The 23,587-nt window shown below is 29.3% G+C and overlaps 1 protein-coding gene across 17 annotated transcripts in view; it reads left to right on the top strand.

Moving 5' to 3' along the window:
• Nucleotides 1–23,587, top strand: part of LOC143256270 (unconventional myosin-Ic-like) — a 104,399-nt gene that overhangs the window by 67,539 nt on the left and 13,273 nt on the right. For 16 of the 17 annotated variants that reach the window (XM_076513260.1, XM_076513256.1, XM_076513258.1 and 13 more), the window contains 13 exons: nucleotides 591–728; nucleotides 2,859–2,907; nucleotides 3,893–3,939; nucleotides 5,095–5,175; nucleotides 6,447–6,552; nucleotides 7,123–7,354; nucleotides 7,696–7,772; nucleotides 15,812–15,880; nucleotides 16,766–16,850; nucleotides 18,270–18,324; nucleotides 19,201–19,305; nucleotides 19,695–19,778; nucleotides 23,090–23,183. In XM_076513260.1, the coding sequence (XP_076369375.1) occupies nucleotides 591–728; nucleotides 2,859–2,907; nucleotides 3,893–3,939; nucleotides 5,095–5,175; nucleotides 6,447–6,552; nucleotides 7,123–7,354; nucleotides 7,696–7,772; nucleotides 15,812–15,880; nucleotides 16,766–16,850; nucleotides 18,270–18,324; nucleotides 19,201–19,305; nucleotides 19,695–19,778; nucleotides 23,090–23,183 (1,222 nt within the window). The remainder of the gene's footprint in view (nucleotides 1–590; nucleotides 729–2,858; nucleotides 2,908–3,892; nucleotides 3,940–5,094; nucleotides 5,176–6,446; nucleotides 6,553–7,122; nucleotides 7,355–7,695; nucleotides 7,773–15,811; nucleotides 15,881–16,765; nucleotides 16,851–18,269; nucleotides 18,325–19,200; nucleotides 19,306–19,694; nucleotides 19,779–23,089; nucleotides 23,184–23,587) is intronic. The other variant, XM_076513262.1, reaches the window with a different exon arrangement.

The following is a 23,587-nucleotide window of genomic DNA, read 5'->3' as shown; positions in this document are numbered from 1 at the left end:
GATATCTATTGCCTGTGAAACAGCAAATATTTTAATTATTTCAGTATATATGATCTATAATAATGATTAGATATTTCTTTTTAGTTAAAAATAATTACCTACACCTTTAGGTTAGGTAAATGGTTTTGTATGAATGCACTTTACATTTTATACCATGTAATATTTTATTCAAAATTTTATCACTTAAGTTAACAAGAAGAAAAAAATTGTTGTTGTTAAGTTTCAAAGTAACTTATTCTATATTAGATCATGAATCCTAGTTTGTAATATTTTTGAAAGATAAATAAATTGTAAGAGTGAATTAGAATAACTCTAGTGTTTATTCTTTTATTTTCTAACATTTTTATTTAAGAATTACTGAACTGTATCTATCAATGATATACATGATTATGATTTGTTTTTATGTAATTATTTACTAAATTTTGTAGAATTTCCCGAACATATCATAAATATCTAAAATTAAAACAAATCATGAAGTAATTCTTATCAAATTATTAAACAAATATTAAAATTGTCTTTATATTTTTAGCAGATTTTTAATCCAAAGTTATTGGAAGTAGTTTTATTAATGAGTGTTATGTACACTGTAGGACGAAGAATGTTTTAGACCAGGTGATGCAACAGACTCGACATTCCTTGATAAACTAGAAACACTTGTTGGGTCACACCAACACTTTCTCTCCCATAAGACAGCAGACAAAAGAACTAAGAAAACATTAAATAGAAATGTAAGAATCTTTTAACATTTAAGTATAAGCAAATTCTGAAAATGGACTTGTTTGTGAAGTAATTATTTAAGCTAAGATTCTATAAGACCAGTGAAAATTTTATATTTGAAAAATTGTATACTAACCTGTTGATTGTTATTCAAATTTTATTTAATAATTTATCATTCATTGAAATAAATGTTCAATGTTTCATAGAAGGTCTTTAGAAATTTACTCTGGATGTTTTAGAAATGTAAAAACCCATTTTGACTAGTCATTTGAGAAAAACAAAATTCTGTGATGAACGTTGACTCAGATGGATAAGTAATTTTTATATTTGTCATTTGTTTGCTAGTTAGAGGATATGTTGTACATTAGTGATGTCAAGAAAACCCACTTGTAGAGAAATATATATGTAAAAACAGCTCGTTTGGGTTGAGAAAATATTTTACGTAGAGGAGCGAACAACGTTTCGACCTGACGATGACCGAAGAAGGTCGAAACGTTGTTCGCTCCTCTACGTAAAATATTTTCTCAACCCAAACGACCTGTTTTTTACATACACGTATGTTGTACATTGTTTTGAAGGATAACTGGAAATAAGATGATTGAATGTAAACAGATATTAAACTAATAAATTTAATTGCTGTTTAAGTATGATTTATCTGCTAGAAAAATCATTTTCTGAAAAAAGACAAGTATTCTATTAAATAAACTGCAGTATGAACTGTTACCACTCATTTATCAATATCCAACATGGATATCCAGGAAAATAGCACTGAAGACATATATATAATCACTACATTTTTCACATTTAATAAATAGAGTAGCTGACTGTTGCTGTTAGCCCATATGCTGGTAAATTATTGATTATGTGACATTGAGTGTGTACCAGAGATATGCTGTATGTTACTTGTTATATATGTATATAAACAGTTAATAACACTATGTTACAAAATTTTTACTTTTTCTTGTTCCTGGACAGAAAGTGTTATTTCCCAATTGCTTATGCCTAAAGTAAATGGAAAAGACCCATTTTTCTCTCAAACTCAGCTTTTGTGACCTGGGAGCGTATAACGAAAACATGATGGGAAACTATATTTGGAGCTGACACGTGAAAGAGATTTACATTACAGTTGCAAATCTCGAAAAACTACTCACTTCTAAACATTTTTGTATAACTTTAGTATAAATACATGTAAATCTTGATTCATATGTTTTATTTGTACCTTATGTAAATGAAAATATGCAAATTTGCCTGTTTTTACATAGAAAATAGGTTAATTTCTAAATTTCATTATCCAAGTCACAAAAGCAAAGCTTGTAGGGAATAATGACCATTTTCTGTACTTTTACAACATAAGCAATTAAGAAATAACATACACCATCCAGGAACAAAATTTGTGTTACATAGTGTAATTAACTATCATATGTAACTCACATCATATAGAAAACTTTAAATTTATTATAAATGTGGACTAATTAAGTTTTGTTTTGTTCATGTTATGTTTCCTATCATGTATGAAATAATTTAATTTCATCTGGGTCTTATCTTATGGTCATTAGATAAATTTAATTTATCTAATTAAATACTTTTTTAGTAATTATCACAACACATACTTTCATTAATTACCCTCATCTTTTACCTCTGGTTTGTAATATATAGCATCAAAGTTCATACGTTATTCAAGTAGTCTGAAAAAAATATCACTAAACCCAACTAAGAGAAATGATAGTGTTAATCATCATGTGTTTTTTTCTATTATTTATTTAATGGCAAAATGAAAATAGTGAGGGACATAAGTATAAACCTTGAGAGGGTGGGAGTCATTTTCAGCTAAGAAAGCATAATTCTCATTACAGAATGGTACACTTGATGAGTAATTGAATGATAATGGTTGACATGGAACTTTATTTTTGGTTTAGTTTAATACAGTGAATAGGACAGCCTAGAAGGACCATAATGTTCTTTATTATATTTTAATGTTATTTTATGTTATCAAGCTTGTTTAATTTAAAAATATCTGACTATTATATAAATTGACCATGTCTGACAATGCTATTGGTTATAACATTGGTTTATTTATACCAAACAAATGTTCTGTTTTTCAGTAATTACCTCTTATTGGTGCATGTGTTTGTGTGTTTCAGGAATTCAGACTGAGACATTATGCCGGAGATGTCACATACAGAGTGGACGGTAATTTTTTTTACTGTTGATATGAGAATACTTTACTTCTCTCTATCACACTGTAGTATACACAAGTATTGTTTTTAGTGTGTGTCTACAATTCTTAGTTTAAAAATAGCATAGAAGTGATAACATTAAGATGTTCATAATAAAATATGAAATGCATAGGTTTTAGTTTCAGTTCATGCATTTCTCTACAACTGAACAATTCGACATAGATATCAGTAGTAGCCCAGATTTAGGTATTATGGCCTTCGTCAAATATACTTGCTAGATATTGATGTGTTTGCACTTGTGTGTTTAATAACATTACACCTTACCACTTTCACACCATTGTTATCATAAAACCATACAGTAAGAAAACAAATTATAGAGAGAGAAACTTTTATTTAAATAAGGTGGTGATAACAAGAACAGCATTTTAACAGTCTGGTTCTGTTTCAGTGTAAACTTTTAAACAAAGGATTTATCAGTATAACTATAGTATTGGTATAGTATGTATGTGTATACAAAATCAGCCTTATTTTAACATGCATTTGATATCTTTTTGTAAGTGCTCATTTTGTGTGTCTGGAGTCTCACATAAAGGTAACAATACACAACATTACAGAACTGTATTCAACATCATTTCAGTCAATAAAAATGAATATTGTTTTTTAGTGTTATATAATTACAATGTTATACTAAACATACTACTTAGGGTTATCCAGTGATATGAGTTCAATCACAGATTCCCAGTTGTTTTTCTGTCTTTCATCATTCTGAATTCGTTCTTAAAACAGAAAAAAATGAGTTTATAGCTTTATGGTGTTTAATTAATAACTGTAAAAGATATCATTCGATTTAAGTTTTATTCTCTTCATAATTCTGATAATGATATATTATTATTAAATTATTTGAGTGTCTTAGTTTCTTATGGTTCAGTAATCAGTTATTGCTTTCCTTTATTGAATGTTGTTTTTTCACATTTTAATTTACACATCATTGTTTCCAGGGTTTTTGGAGAAGAATAATGATCTTCTGTATCGAGATTTGAAAAAGGTAAATAATTAAACAAATCAGTTTAGATATGAACCAGATCTTCAATTACATGTACAAAGTTTAAAAAGAATTGTTGTGTGTTTGTTAACTAGTATAAAGGCCCTTAAAAAATGATGGAAAGCCAAAGCCTACCAAATTCGAATGCACCAATATGCTTTTGCAACTTTGCTGCCCATAAACAGACATAAGAAAAATAAGAGTCTTCTAGCTTTGGGAAGCCAAATTCTCTCATGATCAATATCTCCTTTACCTAAAAGTGTCTAGCATCAATACTTGTCCCAGAATTCACTGATCACAAGTTATTTTCTAACCACATCAATTGTGTCAGTTGGTGACAACATTAATGTCTGATGTATCAAACCCAACGACAGAAAACAGCCAGGTAAGCTGGCCTGTAAATGTCTCTCTAAAAAGAATAAAATTACACTTATTTTCCTTTCTGCTAGTGACTCAGTGGTTAGTATGGGGGCTCATGCCACATTGTTTGTAATGAAGCACAAAACTACACAATAGGCTATCTGTGCTCTGCCCCCCACAGGTATCAACATCGAGTTTCTAGCACTGCAGACATAGCACTGTGCCACTGGGGGCACTAATAGCACTAAAAGCTGTGTTTTTAAACTTGTAAATCCTCAGTTATTGCTCCAATTCCTCTTCATAACAAGTTAATTTCAGTCTGTGCTAAATAAATCCTTCATATAAATGATCCTTCCCTGGTAGGCGGATAAAGTGGTGAAATGTAGGACCTACTTATGCTTATTTTAACAAGTGAACTGAAATGGTAAAGGGTAGTGACAAGGGGGAGTATTATTGGATAAATAATGTAATTTGACTCATGTAGCTCACGAAATTTGGTGAAATCTAACTTGTTTGACTGACAGACCAACTGACACTTGGTTTTTATGATTATAAGTTTCAAGTAGTTATGAAAACTTGAAGGTATTCATTAGAATGTATTTGTCAAGTAGAAGATAAAATTGGGTTTAATTTTTGGAAATGTAAAGCATATCAAATATTTTATTAGTGTAGTATTAAACATTTAAATACTAGGAACGAATTTCTGCTATATTACAAAACCACTGCTCTACATCTAATGTCAGATGTTAAACCCAAGTTCATGTATATTTTTTTCTGAGTATTTAAATATGTTTTCAGACTATGACAAAGACATCAAATCTCATCACAAGAACTTCTTTTCCAGAATCTGAGCTTTCAAACAAGAAAAGACCAGACACAGTAAGTTAGCTAAATTGATCTATGTTTAACAGTATTATAAGATATCTGCCAATCTATTGACTACTGATTGACAGGCCTGACAAGATGGTGGGGGGGGGGAATACAGTCCTGGGGCCTGGGAAAATATGGGATAAAGAATAGTGTATTCTCATTTTTATAATATACTTAAGGAAAAATCCCAGTACTGCTGGAAATTTCTTTGCCTCAATAAATACCTTTTTATCAAAAAAATGTATATTATCAACACATTTGGCTTCCACCCACTAGTAAAATTCTTCATATGCCCATGAATGTACCATGAATTTATTAAGACTTCAAAATGAAGCCCAGTGACATAATTGTCCCCGGGGCTTGACCTGCCTCTCAACGCCCCTGCCGGTTAACATTACTGTAAGATGTCTACTGTTGACTAATAGTTGATATTATTGTAAGATATTCACCAAACTGTTGACCAGTGGTTAAATGTCTCAGCTTATTGTATTTATTGTTAAACTTGTATGAACTTTAGCTGCATTGTGTTTAGGCACAAATTATATTTAACAGTATCTCTGTATCTCTTGATTTTTGTCAGTTACATGAGCTGTTGGTTGCAACTGTCTTATGTTTATTACTTTAAATATGAATTAATTAGACACAATATATAAGGTTAGTATTGATTGGTCAGCAAAACACTTTAAATTATAAACTGTCCAAAAATAAGTGAATGGCATGTCTCTATCTTTAATATGCTTCTTTTTTTCAACAGTAGTAAGAGAAAGTGTTCTTGTTGTCTCAGTTGGTCAAGTAAGAAAAAAATAACCTAAAATTCTGATATTTTAATTGTTTGCTTAAATAAAACTTATTACTGATATAAGATTCAGAAAGTAGCATAAGTATAATTAGAAAAACAACTTATAACCTTAGATAATTTCTGTAAAGAAATAATTAGTTTAGTTAAAACCTGATTAAACTGTTTAAAGTTTTTAGAAAGTAATATCCATACAGGAAGCATTCACACATTTAGTCAGCTTTTCCTTATACTTTTTACTTGATATAACTTGTACAGTGGCAATATTTCCATCATATAGAGCAGAGTGAAACGATTTATACGTTTAACTGTGGTTGCAGTTTTAAATCATAAAGTAAAAACATCTGTTTCATTTTGGAAAGCTTCTAACAATAACAGGTATCAGTCCAAAACATTAAAAACCTGTCACTAGTAACCATCAATAATGTCTTCTCATAAGTAGGCTGCTCTTTATGATATAATACTTCTTCTTTTCTTCTCGAAGACAGCCACCCAGTTTAAGAGAAGCTTGTCTCAGTTGATGACAATATTAATGTCAAAAGAACCATGGTATGTCCGATGTATCAAACCCAACGACAGAAAACAGCCAGGTAAGCTGGCCTGTAAATGTCTCTCTAAAAAGAATAAAATTACAATAGTATTTAATGATTCAATAGTAAGTATGGGGGCTCATGCCACTTTGTTTGTAATGAAGCACAAAACTACACAATAGGCTCTCTGTGCTCTGCCCCCATAGGTATCAACATCAAGTTTCTAGCACTGTGCCACTGGGGGCACTAATACCACTAAAAGCTGTGTTTTTAAACTTGTGGACACAGCACAGACACTTTTTACTTAAGAAATAAATAAACAAATATTTTTCTCAATAAATTTTTTGTATCATATATTTTTTCTTATGAAAATTGTATTAAGTTTGCCAATTATTATGTTTGTTTCCTGTAGAGAAATGAAATTTAAGTAACGAATAATGTTATTAATACCATGAAAAGAAATATGTGAAATATAAATATTTATAACAATATTTTTGGAGTCGTATATAATAGATTATTCCATGGACAGATGGATCAATCAATGGATATATAGATGAAATGTATTGAGAAAGTCACATCATTTTATTTGATATAAGTTTCACATTAAATAAATTATTTGTAATATTTCAGCTGTCTTTGATGACATGATTGTAGCACATCAAGTTAAATATCTTGGCCTTATGGAAAACTTGAGAGTTCGAAGAGCCGGGTTTGCTTATCGACGACCTTATGAAGTTTTCCTAAAAAGATACAAGTGCCTGTGTCCAAAAACTTGGCCCAGTTATCAAGGTAGTGCTAAACAAGGAGTACAAATTCTGGTAAACCATCTGGGCTACAAACCAGATGCTCACAGAATGGGAAAGTAAGTTTTGTGTTATATTAAGTTTAGATATTTGAAGTAGAATAATATTTTAGACTTCAAAACTCGTTTTTAAGCTACTGTTTTAAAATAAACAATACTTTTTAAACATGTAATAGAACTATTATACATTGTTTCTAACCTGTTGATCGTACAGCTTGATTGTTACTGCGTTCCTGAAATAGATTAAAGTATTAAATCAACATGAATTTTGATAGACCTATAGTTATATTTTGTCATAATCTCGTATTATATTTTGTGAAAGTCTTAAAAAATCAATACATATTATGTTTTTCATTACTCAGCATCATTCTAGTTGTAATATTGAAAACAATATTTTTCAGAACAAAGATTTTCATTCGTCTACCACAAACTCTTTTTGAGACTGAAGATTGCTTCCAGCACAAAAAGCATGATTTAGGTAATTCTGTCCAGTATTTTTTATTCCTTTTTCAGTATATTAGTCTATGTCATCGTGTAACAAAAATTACATTTCAAAGTCCAATTTTTTTATGAGTTAATTTTCAAAGTCTCAACTTAGATTTATAGTTTGTTTTTAAGTATCAACCAGTTGAGCTAGGTTAATACCAAACAAAAATAACTTGTTGAATTCTAATACAGTTTCTCGTATTTAATGTCTAACATTTAGAAGTCTGTATTGTTGTTAAAACATTACTGGGTTGATGTTATTGAGTTGGGTCTTTATCTTAAGTGTGTTCAGTTTCAAACTTATCATACAGAACATTACTGGGTTGATGTTATTGAGTTGGGTCTTTATCTTAAGTGTGTTCAGTTTCAAACTTATCATACAGAACATTACTGGGTTGATGTTATTGAGTTGGGTCTTTATCTTAAGTGTGTTCAGTTTCAAACTTATCATACAGAACATTACTGGGTTGATGTTATTGAGTTGGGTCTTTATCTTAAGTGTGTTCAGTTTCAAACTTATCATACAGAACTTTACTGGGTTGATGTTATTGAGTTGGGTCTTTATCTTAAGTGTGTTCAGTTTCAAACTTATCATACAGAACATTACTGGGTTGATGTCATTGAGTTGGGTCTTTATCTTAAGTGTGTTCAGTTTCAAACTGATCATACAGAACATTACTGGGTTGATGTTATTGAGTTGGGTCTTTATCTTAAGTGTGTTCAGTTTCAAACTTATCATACAGAACTTTACTGGGTTGATGTTATTGAGTTGGGTCTTTATCTTAAGTGTGTTCAGTTTCAAACTTATCATACAGAACATTACTGGGTTGATGTTATTGAGTTGGGTCTTTATCTTAAGTGTGTTCAGTTTCAAACTTATCATACAGAACTTTACTGGGTTGATGTTATTGAGTTGGGTCTTTATCTTAAGTGTGTTCAGTTTCAAACTTATCATACAGAACATTACTGGGTTGATGTTATTGAGTTGGGTCTTTATCTTAAGTGTGTTCAGTTTCAAACTTATCATACAGAACTTTCCAACTTCTGGGATTATGATTTTATGATAGTGATTAAGAAGAACGAATTCTTGTTCAGATTTTGAGCATTACAAATTCTTGGAAGTCAACTCCATCTCCATACTAACTGTGAGCATGTGAACAATGATTGCTTGAATTGAGACCTAACTTGTGTTGTACATAAACAAACTGAATTACTTCTATTGTAAGTACACATAAAAACAAGAGAATTGAGGTTTCCTGTGCGATAAGAATGAAATAAAAGAGATTGTTAACTGAGCCTTGTAAAGGAAATTAGTAGATGCTTTTCAATTCATCAAGACATAATGTATCTGTACTGATAGACTTGATTAAATTCAGTACCAGCACAAAAAAAAGAATAAACGTTGTTGTTGCAAAACATCTTGTTAGAAAACTGTGACAACAAAGAATAAAACACAGGTTTGTCACTTATACTGCTTGGATCTGTCAAAATGTATTTTCATTAATAAGTAGTTTTAACTTTAGGCAATGTCTTTTTGAAAATGGCAAGCAATAAGCTTTAATAATTTTTCTTTCTTAATGTAGAATCTGTAGCTTGCAATGGCCCGGCATGGCCAAGCGTGTTAAGGTGTGCGACTTGTAATCTGAGGGTCATGAGTTCGCATCCCCGTTGCTCCAAACATGCTCGCCCTTTCAGCCATGGGGGCATTATATGGAGACGGTCAATCCCACTATTCATTGGTAAAAGAGTAGCCCAAGAGTTGGCAGTGGGTGGTGATGACTAGCTACCTTCCCTCTAGTCTTACACTGCTAAATTAGGGACGGCAAGCACAGATAGCCCTCGAGTAGCTTTGTTCAAAATTCAAAAAATAAACAAACAAAAAAACTGTAGCTTGCAATAAAATATACTTAATCAGAATGTAAACTCCAAAGAATAATACTAATAATACAAAGAATAATACTAAGCCTTATTTTGTTTTAATCCTTTTTTTATACTTGAAAATGTGTAAGCAGTTATATACTTATAAAATTTGTAAACACAGGAATACACAAAGGAAACTTGTTCATTATTTTAATAACTTTTGGACTATAGAAGGTTGTTTTTTGTTACTTATATCTGTTACAAAAACCACTAAAACTCATTATAATTACTTAATATGGTCCCCAACTATGTATAATTATATAAATAATTTGATAATATAATAACTACATAAACTGTATGACATTTGTATCACAAAATAAGATGTTAAATATCTTTTATTAACGTAAACATGTCGCTATTCAAACTGCTTAGCATGAGAATATTTTACATCATCTGTTAGAAAATTCAAGCTGCTAAGAATCTTTCATTGAATGTAAACACTGCTGTGTCACTTTTGCAGTTTATGAACCAATAACTATGTCTTTTGTCTACTGAAGTGTGTTTATATTATTTTATGCTATGTTAGGAATAAAAAGTATTTTCTGTATTGGTCATTCTATTTGGGTTGGTAATATTGTTTAACAATAAATAAATGAAACAGAATTTTTTATGATGTTAATAACTCATTAAATTATTTCGTGTAGTACATAATATTTTTAGTTTGTGTACATGAATCAAATTTTAAGATAAGAATAGAGATTCATGATGACACTTGAAGTAAAAATGTTCCTTTTTTTAATATCCATACCAGCCATCTTGAGATATATGAATAGAGATTGGTATACAAAGATAAATCACATTCCTGTTTTTATATTTGAAGAAAACTGTAATTTACACTTTGTAGATAACGAAAATTTAAAAAAAATTAAACTTCAAGCCAACATAATATAATACAAATGGTATCTCCTAAGTTTTTTAAAAAAAATGTTTTCCATTATCATTATCATAAAATTATGAGATAATTTAATTTTTATAACTAAATAATTTTTGGAATTTATCATGCGTGTTAGTCCAATGTAATTAAAATGTAAAATGTGTTCATTCTTAAAAGTGTGTATGTATATTTTGTTTATGATTAAATAAAGCAAAAGAAAAATTGTGTTAATTAAATGTTAAATATTGGTAAATCTGACATAAATATTACTTATAATTATACTTTGTGTAATATTGACAGTCTAAAATAAATATTACTTGTTTCACAATGAGTAGTTTGTATATAATGTTTAGTTCTGGTCATGATCAGTTAAAGCAGACATTAATTATACATTGTGTAATACTGACAGTCTAAAATAAATATTACTTGTTTCACAATGAGTAGTTTGTATATAATGTTTAGTTCTGGTCATGATCAGTTAAAGCAGACATTAATTATACATTGTGTAATATTGACAGTCTAAAATAAATATTACTTGTTTCACAATGAGTAGTTTGTATATAATGTTTAGTTCTGGTCATGATCAGTTAAAGCAGACATTAATTATACATTGTGTAATATTGACAGTCTAAAATAAATATTACTTGTTTCACAATGAGTAGTTTGTATATAATGTTTAGTTCTGGTCATGATCAATTAAAGCAGACATTAATTATACATTGTGTAATATTGACAGTCTAAAATAAATATTACTTGTTTCACAATGAGTAGTTTGTATATAATGTTTAGTTCTGGTCATGATCAGTTAAAGCAGACATTAATTATACATTGTGTAATATTGACAGTCTAAAATAAATATTACTTGTTTCACAATGAGTAGTTTGTATATAATGTTTAGTTCTGGTCATGATCAGTTAAAGCAGACATTAATTATACATTGTGTAATACTGACAGTCTAAAATAAATATTACTTGTTTCACAATGAGTAGTTTGTATATAATGTTTAGTTCTGGTCATGATCAGTTAAAGCAGACATTAATTATACATTGTGTAATACTGACAGTCTAAAATAAATATTACTTGTTTCACAATGAGTAGTTTGTATATAATGTTTAGTTCTGGTCATGATCAGTTAAAGCAGACATTAATTATACATTGTGTAATACTGACAGTCTAAAATAAATATTACTTGTTTCACAATGAGTAGTTTGTATATAATGTTTAGTTCTGGTCATGATCAGTTAAAGCAGACATTAATTATACATTGTGTAATACTGACAGTCTAAAATAAATATTACTTGTTTCACAATGAGTAGTTTGTATATAATGTTTAGTTCTGGTCATGATCAGTTAAAGCAGACATTAATTATACATTGTGTAATACTGACAGTCTAAAATAAATATTACTTGTTTCACAATGAGTAGTTTGTATATAATGTTTAGTTCTGGTCATGATCAGTTAAAGCAGACATTAATTATACATTGTGTAATACTGACAGTCTAAAATAAATATTACTTGTTTCACAATGAGTAGTTTGTATATAATGTTTAGTTCTGGTCATGATCAGTTAAAGCAGACATTAATTATACATTGTGTAATACCGACAGTCTAAAATAAATATTACTTGTTTCACAATGAGTAGTTTGTATATAATGTTTAGTTCTGGTCATGATCAGTTAAAGCAGACATTAATTATACATTGTGTAATACTGACAGTCTAAAATAAATATTACTTGTTTCACAATGAGTAGTTTGTATATAATGTTTAGTTCTGGTCATGATCAGTTAAAGCAGACATTAATTATACATTGTGTAATATTGACAGTCTAAAATAAATATTACTTGTTTCACAATGAGTAGTTTGTATATAATGTTTAGTTCTGGTCATGATCAGTTAAAGCAGACATTAATTATACATTGTGTAATATTGACAGTCTAAAATAAATATTACTTGTTTCACAATGAGTAGTTTGTATATAATGTTTAGTTCTGGTCATGATCAGTTAAAGCAGACATTAATTATACATTGTGTAATATTGACAGTCTAAAATAAATATTACTTGTTTCACAATGAGTAGTTTGTATATAATGTTTAGTTCTGGTCATGATCAGTTAAAGCAGACATTAATTATACATTGTGTAATACTGACAGTCTAAAATAAATATTACTTGTTTCACAATGAGTAGTTTGTATATAATGTTTAGTTCTGGTCATGATCAGTTAAAGCAGACATTAATTATACATTGTGTAATACCGACAGTCTAAAATAAATATTACTTGTTTCACAATGAGTAGTTTGTATATAATGTTTAGTTCTGGTCATGATCAGTTAAAGCAGACATTAATTATACATTGTGTAATACTGACAGTCTAAAATAAATATTACTTGTTTCACAATGAGTAGTTTGTATATAATGTTTAGTTCTGGTCATGATCAGTTAAAGCAGACATTAATTATACATTGTGTAATATTGACAGTCTAAAATAAATATTACTTGTTTCACAATGAGTAGTTTGTATATAATGTTTAGTTCTGGTCATGATCAGTTAAAGCAGACATTAATTATACATTGTGTAATATTGACAGTCTAAAATAAATATTACTTGTTTCACAATGAGTAGTTTGTATATAATGTTTAGTTCTGGTCATGATCAGTTAAAGCAGACATTAATTATACATTGTGTAATATTGACAGTCTAAAATAAATATTACTTGTTTCACAATGAGTAGTTTGTATATAATGTTTAGTTCTGGTCATGATCAGTTAAAGCAGACATTAATTATACATTGTGTAATACTGACAGTCTAAAATAAATATTACTTGTTTCACAATGAGTAGTTTGTATATAATGTTTAGTTCTGGTCATGATCAGTTAAAGCAGACATTAATTATACATTGTGTAATACTGACAGTCTAAAATAAATATTACTTGTTTCACAATGAGTAGTTTGTATATAATGTTTAGTTCTGGTCATGATCAGTTAAAGCAGACATTAATTATACATTGTGTAATACTGACAGTCTAAAATAAATATTACTTGTTTCACAATGAGTAGTTTGTATATAATGTTTAGTTCTGGTCATGATCAGTTAAAGCAGACATTAATTATACATTGTGTAATACTGACAGTCTAAAATAAATATTACTTGTTTCACAATGAGTAGTTTGTATATAATGTTTAGTTCTGGTCATGATCAGTTAAAGCAGACATTAATTATACATTGTGTAATACTGACAGTCTAAAATAAATATTACTTGTTTCACAATGAGTAGTTTGTATATAATGTTTAGTTCTGGTCATGATCAGTTAAAGCAGACATTAATTATACATTGTGTAATACTGACAGTCTAAAATAAATATTACTTGTTTCACAATGAGTAGTTTGTATATAATGTTTAGTTCTGGTCATGATCAGTTAAAGCAGACATTAATTATACATTGTGTAATACTGACAGTCTAAAATAAATATTACTTGTTTCACAATGAGTAGTTTGTATATAATGTTTAGTTCTGGTCATGATCAGTTAAAGCAGACATTAATTATACATTGTGTAATACTGACAGTCTAAAATAAATATTACTTGTTTCACAATGAGTAGTTTGTATATAATGTTTAGTTCTGGTCATGATCAGTTAAAGCAGACATTAATTATACATTGTGTAATACTGACAGTCTAAAATAAATATTACTTGTTTCACAATGAGTAGTTTGTATATAATGTTTAGTTCTGGTCATGATCAGTTAAAGCAGACATTAATTATACATTGTGTAATACTGACAGTCTAAAATAAATATTACTTGTTTCACAATGAGTAGTTTGTATATAATGTTTAGTTCTGGTCATGATCAGTTAAAGCAGACATTAATTACACATTGTGTAATACTGACAGTCTAAAATAAATATTACTTGTTTCACAATGAGTAGTTTGTATATAATGTTTAGTTCTGGTCATGATCAGTTAAAGCAGACATTAATTACACATTGTGTAATACTGACAGTCTAAAATAAATATTACTTGTTTCACAATGAGTAGTTTGTATATAATGTTTAGTTCTGGTCATGATCAGTTAAAGCAGACATTAATTACACATTGTGTAATACTGACAGTCTAAAATAAATATTACTTGTTTCACAATGAGTAGTTTGTATATAATGTTTAGTTCTGGTCATGATCAGTTAAAGCAGACATTAATTACACATTGTGTAATACTGACAGTCTAAAATAAATATTACTTGTTTCACAATGAGTAGTTTGTATATAATGTTTAGTTCTGGTCATGATCAGTTAAAGCAGACATTAATTACACATTGTGTAATACTGACAGTCTAAAATAAATATTACTTGTTTCACAATGAGTAGTTTGTATGTAATGTTTAGTTCTGGTCATGATCAGTTAAAGCAGACATTAATTACACATTGTGTAATACTGACAGTCTAAAATAAATATTACTTGTTTCACAATGAGTAGTTTGTATATAATGTTTAGTTCTGGTCATGATCAGTTAAAGCAGACATTAATTATACATTGTGTAATACTGACAGTCTAAAATAAATATTACTTGTTTCACAATGAGTAGTTTGTATATAATGTTTAGTTCTGGTCATGATCAGTTAAAGCAGACATTAATTACACATTGTGTAATACTGACAGTCTAAAATAAATATTACTTGTTTCACAATGAGTAGTTTGTATATAATGTTTAGTTCTGGTCATGATCAGTTAAAGCAGACATTAATTACACATTGTGTAATACTGACAGTCTAAAATAAATATTACTTGTTTCACAATGAGTAGTTTGTATATAATGTTTAGTTCTGGTCATGATCAGTTAAAGCAGACATTAATTATACATTGTGTAATACTGACAGTCTAAAATAAATATTACTTGTTTCACAATGAGTAGTTTGTATATAATGTTTAGTACTGGTCATGATCAGTTAAAGCAGACATTAATTACACATTGTGTAATACTGACAGTCTAAAATAAATATTACTTGTTTCACAATGAGTAGTTTGTATATAATGTTTAGTTCTGGTCATGATCAGTTAAAGCAGACATTAATTACACATTGTGTAATACTGACAGTCTAAAATAAATATTACTTGTTTCACAATGAGTAGTTTGTATATAATGTTTATTTCTGGTCATGATCAGTTAAAGCAGACATTAATTACACATTGTGTAATACTGACAGTCTAAAATAAAAATAAATATTGTGTTTTGTAGTTACAGTGATCCAAGCAAAGTTCAGAGCCTACAGTCAGAGAAAGAAGTTTTTGCAAATAAAAACATCAGGTAGGGAAAAATTACTTTTTAACATTTGTTTCCCCCAACCAGGGTAAAGTACAAGAATAATGGTGTAACTATAACAATAATAAATTTAAAGGGTTTTAGGTCAAATAGACTTTAAATAGATTGTACATATGTCTGCATTGTCTATCAAAATGAATATCGTTGTCACATATTGGAAATTATAAATTAATTTCACTATTTATAACCTAACTATACCATTCTATACTGTACTTTTAAAAATATATCTACTTCCGTCTAAGTTAGTATCATATAAAATATAAAAATTTATTTAAACAAATTCTCAATTAGTTTAATATTCAGGCTGAAATAAATATATAGATGTCACTATTTATGTTAAGGGTTTTGTACATGTATTTTAAATACCATTTTATCTGTGGCTGACTGTTGCTCAGAGGTTATTGTGTTAGATACAATTTTCCTTGGTTTGTGCCTGGATACTAAAAACAAATATCTTTCTTTGTACTTTTGAGCCATGTGTGTTTTATAGGAGTGATGATGAAGTCTAACTTTTCAATTAGATTAGTCCAAGAATTATCAGAGGGTGTTGTTTACTAGCTGTCTTCCAGCAATTCAAAATCAAACATGGTTAGTGTAGATAGCCATTGAGTAGTTTTGCACAAAATTCAAAGAACTGCACATTGTATTGTTGGTTTACTTACAATAGAGTTGAAGTGCATAATAAACTGCCATAAATACTCTTATTGATTTATTACCTTTTAAAAGTTATAGTTTTACTTTGTGATTGGAATAGAAAGCTATTAATAAAAGCTAGTTTTGCAGCAGCAGATGTAAAGAAGACTCTTTTAAATATTCTTAATTTATATTCAGTTCTTTATATTAAATGTTTTTAATGTAATTTGTTTATAGCAATTCTTATATCCTGCTATTGGCGACGGTATGCAGCAAAGAAAATGCTTGCAAGACGACGATGGGCAGCCAAGATGATTCGAGAGTAAGAAAGATAAAGACACTTTACTATTTCTGCCCATCATTGCATTTGTGTTGTTGGTAACATGTCTTCAAAGATTAACAATAATTATGCAATTAATGCTTCAAGTTTTGAATAGACTGATTTGAATAATTGCTGTAATAATAGGGTGTAAACTTTATAACAGACAAAAACAAAAATTAAAACTTAATTTTAACTATAGTTAAGTAAACATTTTACATTTATCTTCAAATTTAAATTTTCTCTTCCGTAATGATACTGAGAAATAAATGTGTCAAGTAGTAATCACTAGTTATAAATATAAATAAAAATATTTGGTGTAAGAAGAATGTCTGTTCTGTGTGTAGTTGTGTGTCTTATGTGTGCCGACTGCAGTTGTGTGTCTTTTGTAAAGTGTGCCGACTACAGTTGTGTGTCTTTTGTAAAGTGTGCTTACTACAGTTGTGTGTCTTCTGTAAAGTGTGCTAACTGCAGTTGTGTGTCTTCTGTAAAGTGTGCTGACTACAGTTGTGTGTCTTCTGTAAAGTGTGCTGACTACAGTTGTGTGTCTTCTGTAAAGTGTGCTGACTCCAGTTGTGTGTCTTCTGTAAAGTGTGCTGACTACAGTTTGAGTAGCTTGTCTGTGGGAAAATAATTTTCTCAAGGGATATCAATTGCTTTATCAGTTTGATTGAAAATGTTTGGAAGAGTCAAGCATACATATGTTTAAAAAATGATGAAATAAAGTGTCTCCAATTTAAAGTTTAGCTACTCAAAGACCCATAGTGATTCAGAAGTAAGTCAGAGGTCTTATAATGATAAAAACTGGTTGTTGGTACTCATGGTGGGTAGAGCACAGACATTGTCCAGCTTTGTGATTTATAAACAAACAGTTACTCAAAATGAAAGAAAACTCAAAGCTTATTATATTTTACTATTTTCTGCACTTCTTATAAACTGAAAATTAGACTAAGAAACAGAAAAACATTCCTCCATTAACATTGAGTCATAATGGAAAATGCCTGTTGTCACAACTTCCTAAAGCATTCTGTAACATTAGAACTATTGGTGTGTGTGTGTGCATAATACCATATTTTGAAATTATCTCACAAATGTGATGCCAGGATTTTATACAAACCATGTATTAGAATTATGTAAACATGATGCACTGTAATAGTTATGCCACAAAGAAAATACAAAATGATTAATCAAAGTCATTCCAGATGAAATTGCTTTACATATGTGAAATAATTTTAACAATTTAATTTTGTTTTCAATTTGTTGGTTTGAAGCTGCATTTTATTTGTAGGCATGGGAGGATGAATAAATATGTGAGTGTGTTTATGGTTATGGGTGCTTTTTCTGTACCTTTGATTTAGTTATGGGTGCTTTTTCCGTATTTTTGATTTAGTTATGGGTGCTTTTTCCGTACCTTTGATTTAGTTTCATCGAAGGTTTTATCAGAAGAAATGAAGCAGAAAATGAAACCAATGCTTATGTAAGTAGCAGTACTTGATACTGGGCATTATTTTGCCATGTTTTGTTTCAGTGTCATCATTTGGAAGCAATATGACATCTTACTACATTACAAGGTGGTTATAAACGTAAAAACAACCCAGAAAGTTGAGAGAGTCCTCTTGTCTTAATAGTGATGAAGAATGTTCCACTTTTCAAACATTTCTCAGATCATTATTTTTAGACATATATAATTCTTAAACTAAAGTAGACCTGTGTGCACATGTTCTGTTGTTTTGTAAACATGATCATTTTAAAGCTCTCAGCTATTACTCAACTCACTATCACTGACTTGTATACTGCTATTTTATTCCATCAGAGGTTTTAATGTCATGTCAAAAGTTGTCATAGAATATTAAATATAGTCTTTTCACTACTGTTATTATAGGTTTCAGCCAAATACCAAATTAGACTACAGGATTGACTCAGAAATGATCGGAACAAACAAAGACATTTTTAAATTAACGACTTGCTTGATTTTTAAGTCAGATTAACATCCTATAAAAACAGTTTTTTTATGTTATATATTAGTATAAGCTTTCTTTAGTTATATAAATGTTAAGGCAAGTCATGAGCAAGTGAAAAATTTCCTTAATCTATCAAAATTATTTACTAAGTTTCAATGTATTTATTTTTCTACTTTAAAATAACTTGGACTTTTGGGGTTGTTTTTGTGAAATTTTAAATAAAACTATCTAATTTCTAGTCTATATAACAGCTAATCAGAGTTGTTATCCATTTATTGTTATCTACATTTATTTCAAGTCATTATTTATTATGCTGACCTGTGAATAATAAACAACTCTCTCAACTCAGTGAAAAATTTTGTAATTGCTGATCAAGATTTGATATGTTAAAGTTTATTCGGTGTGCGAAGTATGAATACTTAAGTCGTCTAGCTCGCAACCTGCCGAAGACTGTCCTCGATAAATCATGGCCCCACCCTCCAAGATGCTGCCATCAGGTGAGATGTTATTTAAGAATAAGTTTAGAGTTGATGACTTTAAACTAATGTATTATTAGGTTAAACTAGTGTATTCTTAGGTTAAACTAGTGTATTATTAGGTTATCCTTAAGCAAAGTATTTTTTTCCTGTTCTTTCTTATTTACAGGTCACAGTTATTAAACTTTTCTCTCCTCTTCTATAATACTAAGCAGTAATACAGTACAAAAATGTGTTGCATTATCTTCAAGAACCTTCAAAATATAACATACGTGAAGTAAGTTATGTAAAATGAATGTCTTAATTAATTATTTTATTTCTAATTTTTATTGTACATAACAGAGATTTAATTACAGTATTTAACACTTGTAAATATTATGTTTTTGGCTTTTAAATATGTTTTCTTTAAGGCCTCTAACATTCTACAAGACATGCACAGAAAGTGGCTGATGAGAAAGTACTGCAAGTCAATCTCTGTTGAGCAAAAAGCTCAGGTATAGTGATGTGTAATATGATACCTATAATTGTGTTCATTGGTTTTCTGTTCAGGTATAGTGATGTGTAATATGATACCTATAATTGTGTTCATTGGTTTTCTGTTCAGGTATAGTGATGTGTAATATGATACCTATAATTGTGTTCATTGGTTTTCTGATACCTATAATTGTGTTCATTGGTTTTCTGTTTTGAACACTGCTGTAAAAAATTAGAATCCAGTTTTATTTAAATCTTTAAAAAAATATACAAATGAACAGAAAATTTAAAATATGTTGACAATTTTACTTTGGATCCACTGAGTCTTACAGTTTTACTTCCAGTTGGTTTTAACCAAGATCGAGATGCAGCAAACAAAAATCAACATAAAAAGTTTATCATAACAGGTTTAGTCTAATGAAGATTATTAAATGAAAACTGAGTAACAACATATCAAATTCCTAATCTGTTACTATCTCTGTAAGAAAGAAAGGTGCACAATAAACCCAAATTTTTTTAAAATAATTTTATAACACAGTGTCGTAATAAGGGGCAATCAGTTTAAGGGTTTAATAGAGAAAGGGATTGGATTACAATCAGTTTAAAGGTTCAGTGGAGAGAGTAGTTGGATTACAATCAATTCAAGGATTTGGTAGAGAGAGGAATTGGATTACAATCAGTTTAAAGGTTCAGTAGAGAGAGTAGTTCAATTACAATCAGTTTAAGGATTTGGTAGAGAGTGTAGTTGTATTACAATCAGTTTAAGAATTTGATAGAGAGTGTAGTTGGATTACAATCAGTTTAAGAATTTGATAGAGAGTGTAGTTGGATTACATTCAGTTTAAAGGTTCAGTGGAGAGAATAGTCGGATTACAATTAGATAAAGAATTTGATAGAGAGATGGGTTGGATTACTTTTATTGTTAGGTTTGAAATTTAAATTATAACAGACAAGAGATATTCAAATAATATTTTTCTCTATAATTATGACAAGATGTTTCAATAGAGTTTTAAAAAGTTACAAGTAACTAATAAACTGTAATAATCGTTTGCCTATTCATAATATGTCATTGTAGATGAGCATACTAGAAGCAATGGTGACATGTTTAAAAGCTTCATGCTTGGCTCACCACACCATTTGACACTACAATCGTGTGAATGGACTTATGTGTAGTTCTATTTAAGCATAGTCTTGGAATATGATATCCTCATACATTTTAGTCTGTGAAATGTTTGTCAAAATGTCGTCAAAGGTTGAACTTGTCCTGCTTTATAGAATTTGTTACAATGAAAGATTATGGTGTAGGTTAGTATATAATTGTGGTATGCAAGTACAATGATGTCTTATAGTTGGGTTCAAAAATATCTGCATAAACTTTTCATAAAAATTATTAACAAAAAATTAATTTCAAACTCAAATAACAAAGGAGAGTAACACAAACACAGACGAACAGTTATTTTGTTTCTACCTTGTACCTTGAAAGGTACAAATAAATTTCGTAAAACTAGCACAATAAAATGCAGTGAAACTTGTACAAGGTCATCTGTCCTTTAATTTATGGATCAGGCTTTCTCAAGTGTCCATTTTTTTTCAACTGAAAATGTTAAAGAAAATTTTCTCCTCTAACTATGATTTATACAATTCTTATGAATATAACTACTGAAAAACCTTGTATTAAACATCTAGCTCTCAGGCTACATTTTATCATATTTTACCACCTTGATGAAAATGGTTACTGTTTCACACACGTTCCACTTTACCAGACTCTACTGTAACTAGAATGAAAAGAACAAGGTGTTTCCTTCTGTTGTCTTTTTTCTGTAATAATATTTCAGCTGCTAACTTTGTTAACTATCTGTTCAACAAATACAAGTACGAAACCAATCACCAAAATGCAGACCACCCCTGTATATTAGTAAAGACAAGTGTAGAAATTAATGTGATATCCTTTACATTTCTATAGTAAATTCAACTATGGCAGGGTAATAAGAATAGTCATTTTGTGTTACATTAGATACACAGGTCGTGAACGTTAACTTTTATTATAATGTGGCATTATAGTAAGAAGTGCAAAACTGATACAAGGAGCTGAAGTAGAATGGTGATCTTCTTTACCCATTCTGTAAACTCATTCACATATAACTCACCATGTCTCTAACCATTTGTTTTATAAACAGACTCCTAATTAGATTTATCTTCATAATTTATTCGTCATTTAAACCTAAAACTACCACCATTCGAATATTAATTGTACAGTTAAAGAGATACACACCTGTTATGTAATCTCACTTTTAAAAACTTTTCTTGCAGGAAAGTTAGATGATTTGAGATGAAAACATTTCAAATCCATCCTACGCTAATAAATATAATATAATCTACACATGGTGGAAACTAAATATGGCAGGAAAAGCATTATGCACTCTGTATATTCTCCTCTGAAGCAAAACTGAACTAGAGGGGAAGATGTACAGGAGTTGTTACAGGAGTTGTTTACACAATTTCATGTTTAGTGATGTTTATTGAAGAATGAAATGTTACATTTTAAGTTGTTGATAACAATGATTGTCTTAACTATTGTGTAAACAATATAACAAAATCACATAATTTGAGTATCTACACTGAATGTATACATAAAGGAGATGACATGCTTAAAAGAACTAATTTTATTACAAGCTCCAAATGGACATACCCAAGATATCTCTTGATATGTCATGTTTGTGGTAAGTTCAAATCAAACTGAATACTTCTTGGATTGATTTTAGGTTCTTCTCTTTTTACTTACTTAAGAATTTGTAATTACTACCTTAAAAATACACAGTGATAAAGAAGATACGATTATGATGACGTGTTATTTTGGATACTTTAATATGTAAAAAAAGTAATGGGAGAATCAGCTAATAACAAATTTTCAAAACATAAATTTCCACTAATTAATCAGAGTAAAGGCTTTAGTCATGCTTTCAGTTACTGTGTTTGTGTCATTACTTTGAATCTAAATGTTTCTGTTGGTGACATGCTAATTTTAACACCCCACCATTATTTATTTCATTGGTTTGCTGGAAAAACTTAGTACAAACTTAAAGTCATATATATATTTGGAAAGCTCTGTCCATTGTATATTATTTAGATATGATTATATGTTTGTGTAAGGTACGTACTTATGGGAAATTTGCCTCAAAACACTGGTGACATCAAACTGCACACTTTTAAAAGCCTGGCCCTTACATATTCTCCAAGAACTATTTATTTAAGGATTGAATGATGCATATTTTTCATATATATATATATTTATTTGTAAGTAGATTACATTATTGTATTTGGGGATTTACAGCTTAACGAAAAAGTTGTGGCCCAAGATCTTTTTAAAAGCAAGAAACAGAGCTACCCTCGAACTGTTCCACAACCATTCCTTGGAAACAGACTAAGTAGGTTTATTAGATTGTTTGTAAATACAATAGTTGTTTATAAAAGTTTGGAAAACAATATTCCTGTGTGAAATACATTTACTTCCTTTTATTATGATGGTATAGAGAAAATATATAAAGAATGATTCACCCCTGAAATATTTTAGTGTTGCTTGAGAAAAGTCATTATACACATTTGTTGTGTTTTGAATGTAAACAGATATATGCTTTAATTGGTTTTTTTTCAATCAGTATTTGTTCACCATAAGAATACTGTCATTTTAGGAATCATTCTGTAGTGAGTCATTATATGGAAATGTAATTAGATGTACATGACAGGAATCATTCTGTAGTGAGTCATGATATGGAAATGTAATTAGATGTACATGACAGGAATCATTCTGTAGTGAGTCATGATATGGAAA

Source organism: Tachypleus tridentatus, chromosome 7, assembly GCF_004210375.1.
Source record: "Tachypleus tridentatus isolate NWPU-2018 chromosome 7, ASM421037v1, whole genome shotgun sequence".
NCBI lineage: Eukaryota > Metazoa > Arthropoda > Merostomata > Xiphosura > Limulidae > Tachypleus > Tachypleus tridentatus.
Note: the sequence above shows the minus strand (reverse complement) of the source record. Positions and strands in the feature narration are given on the sequence as shown.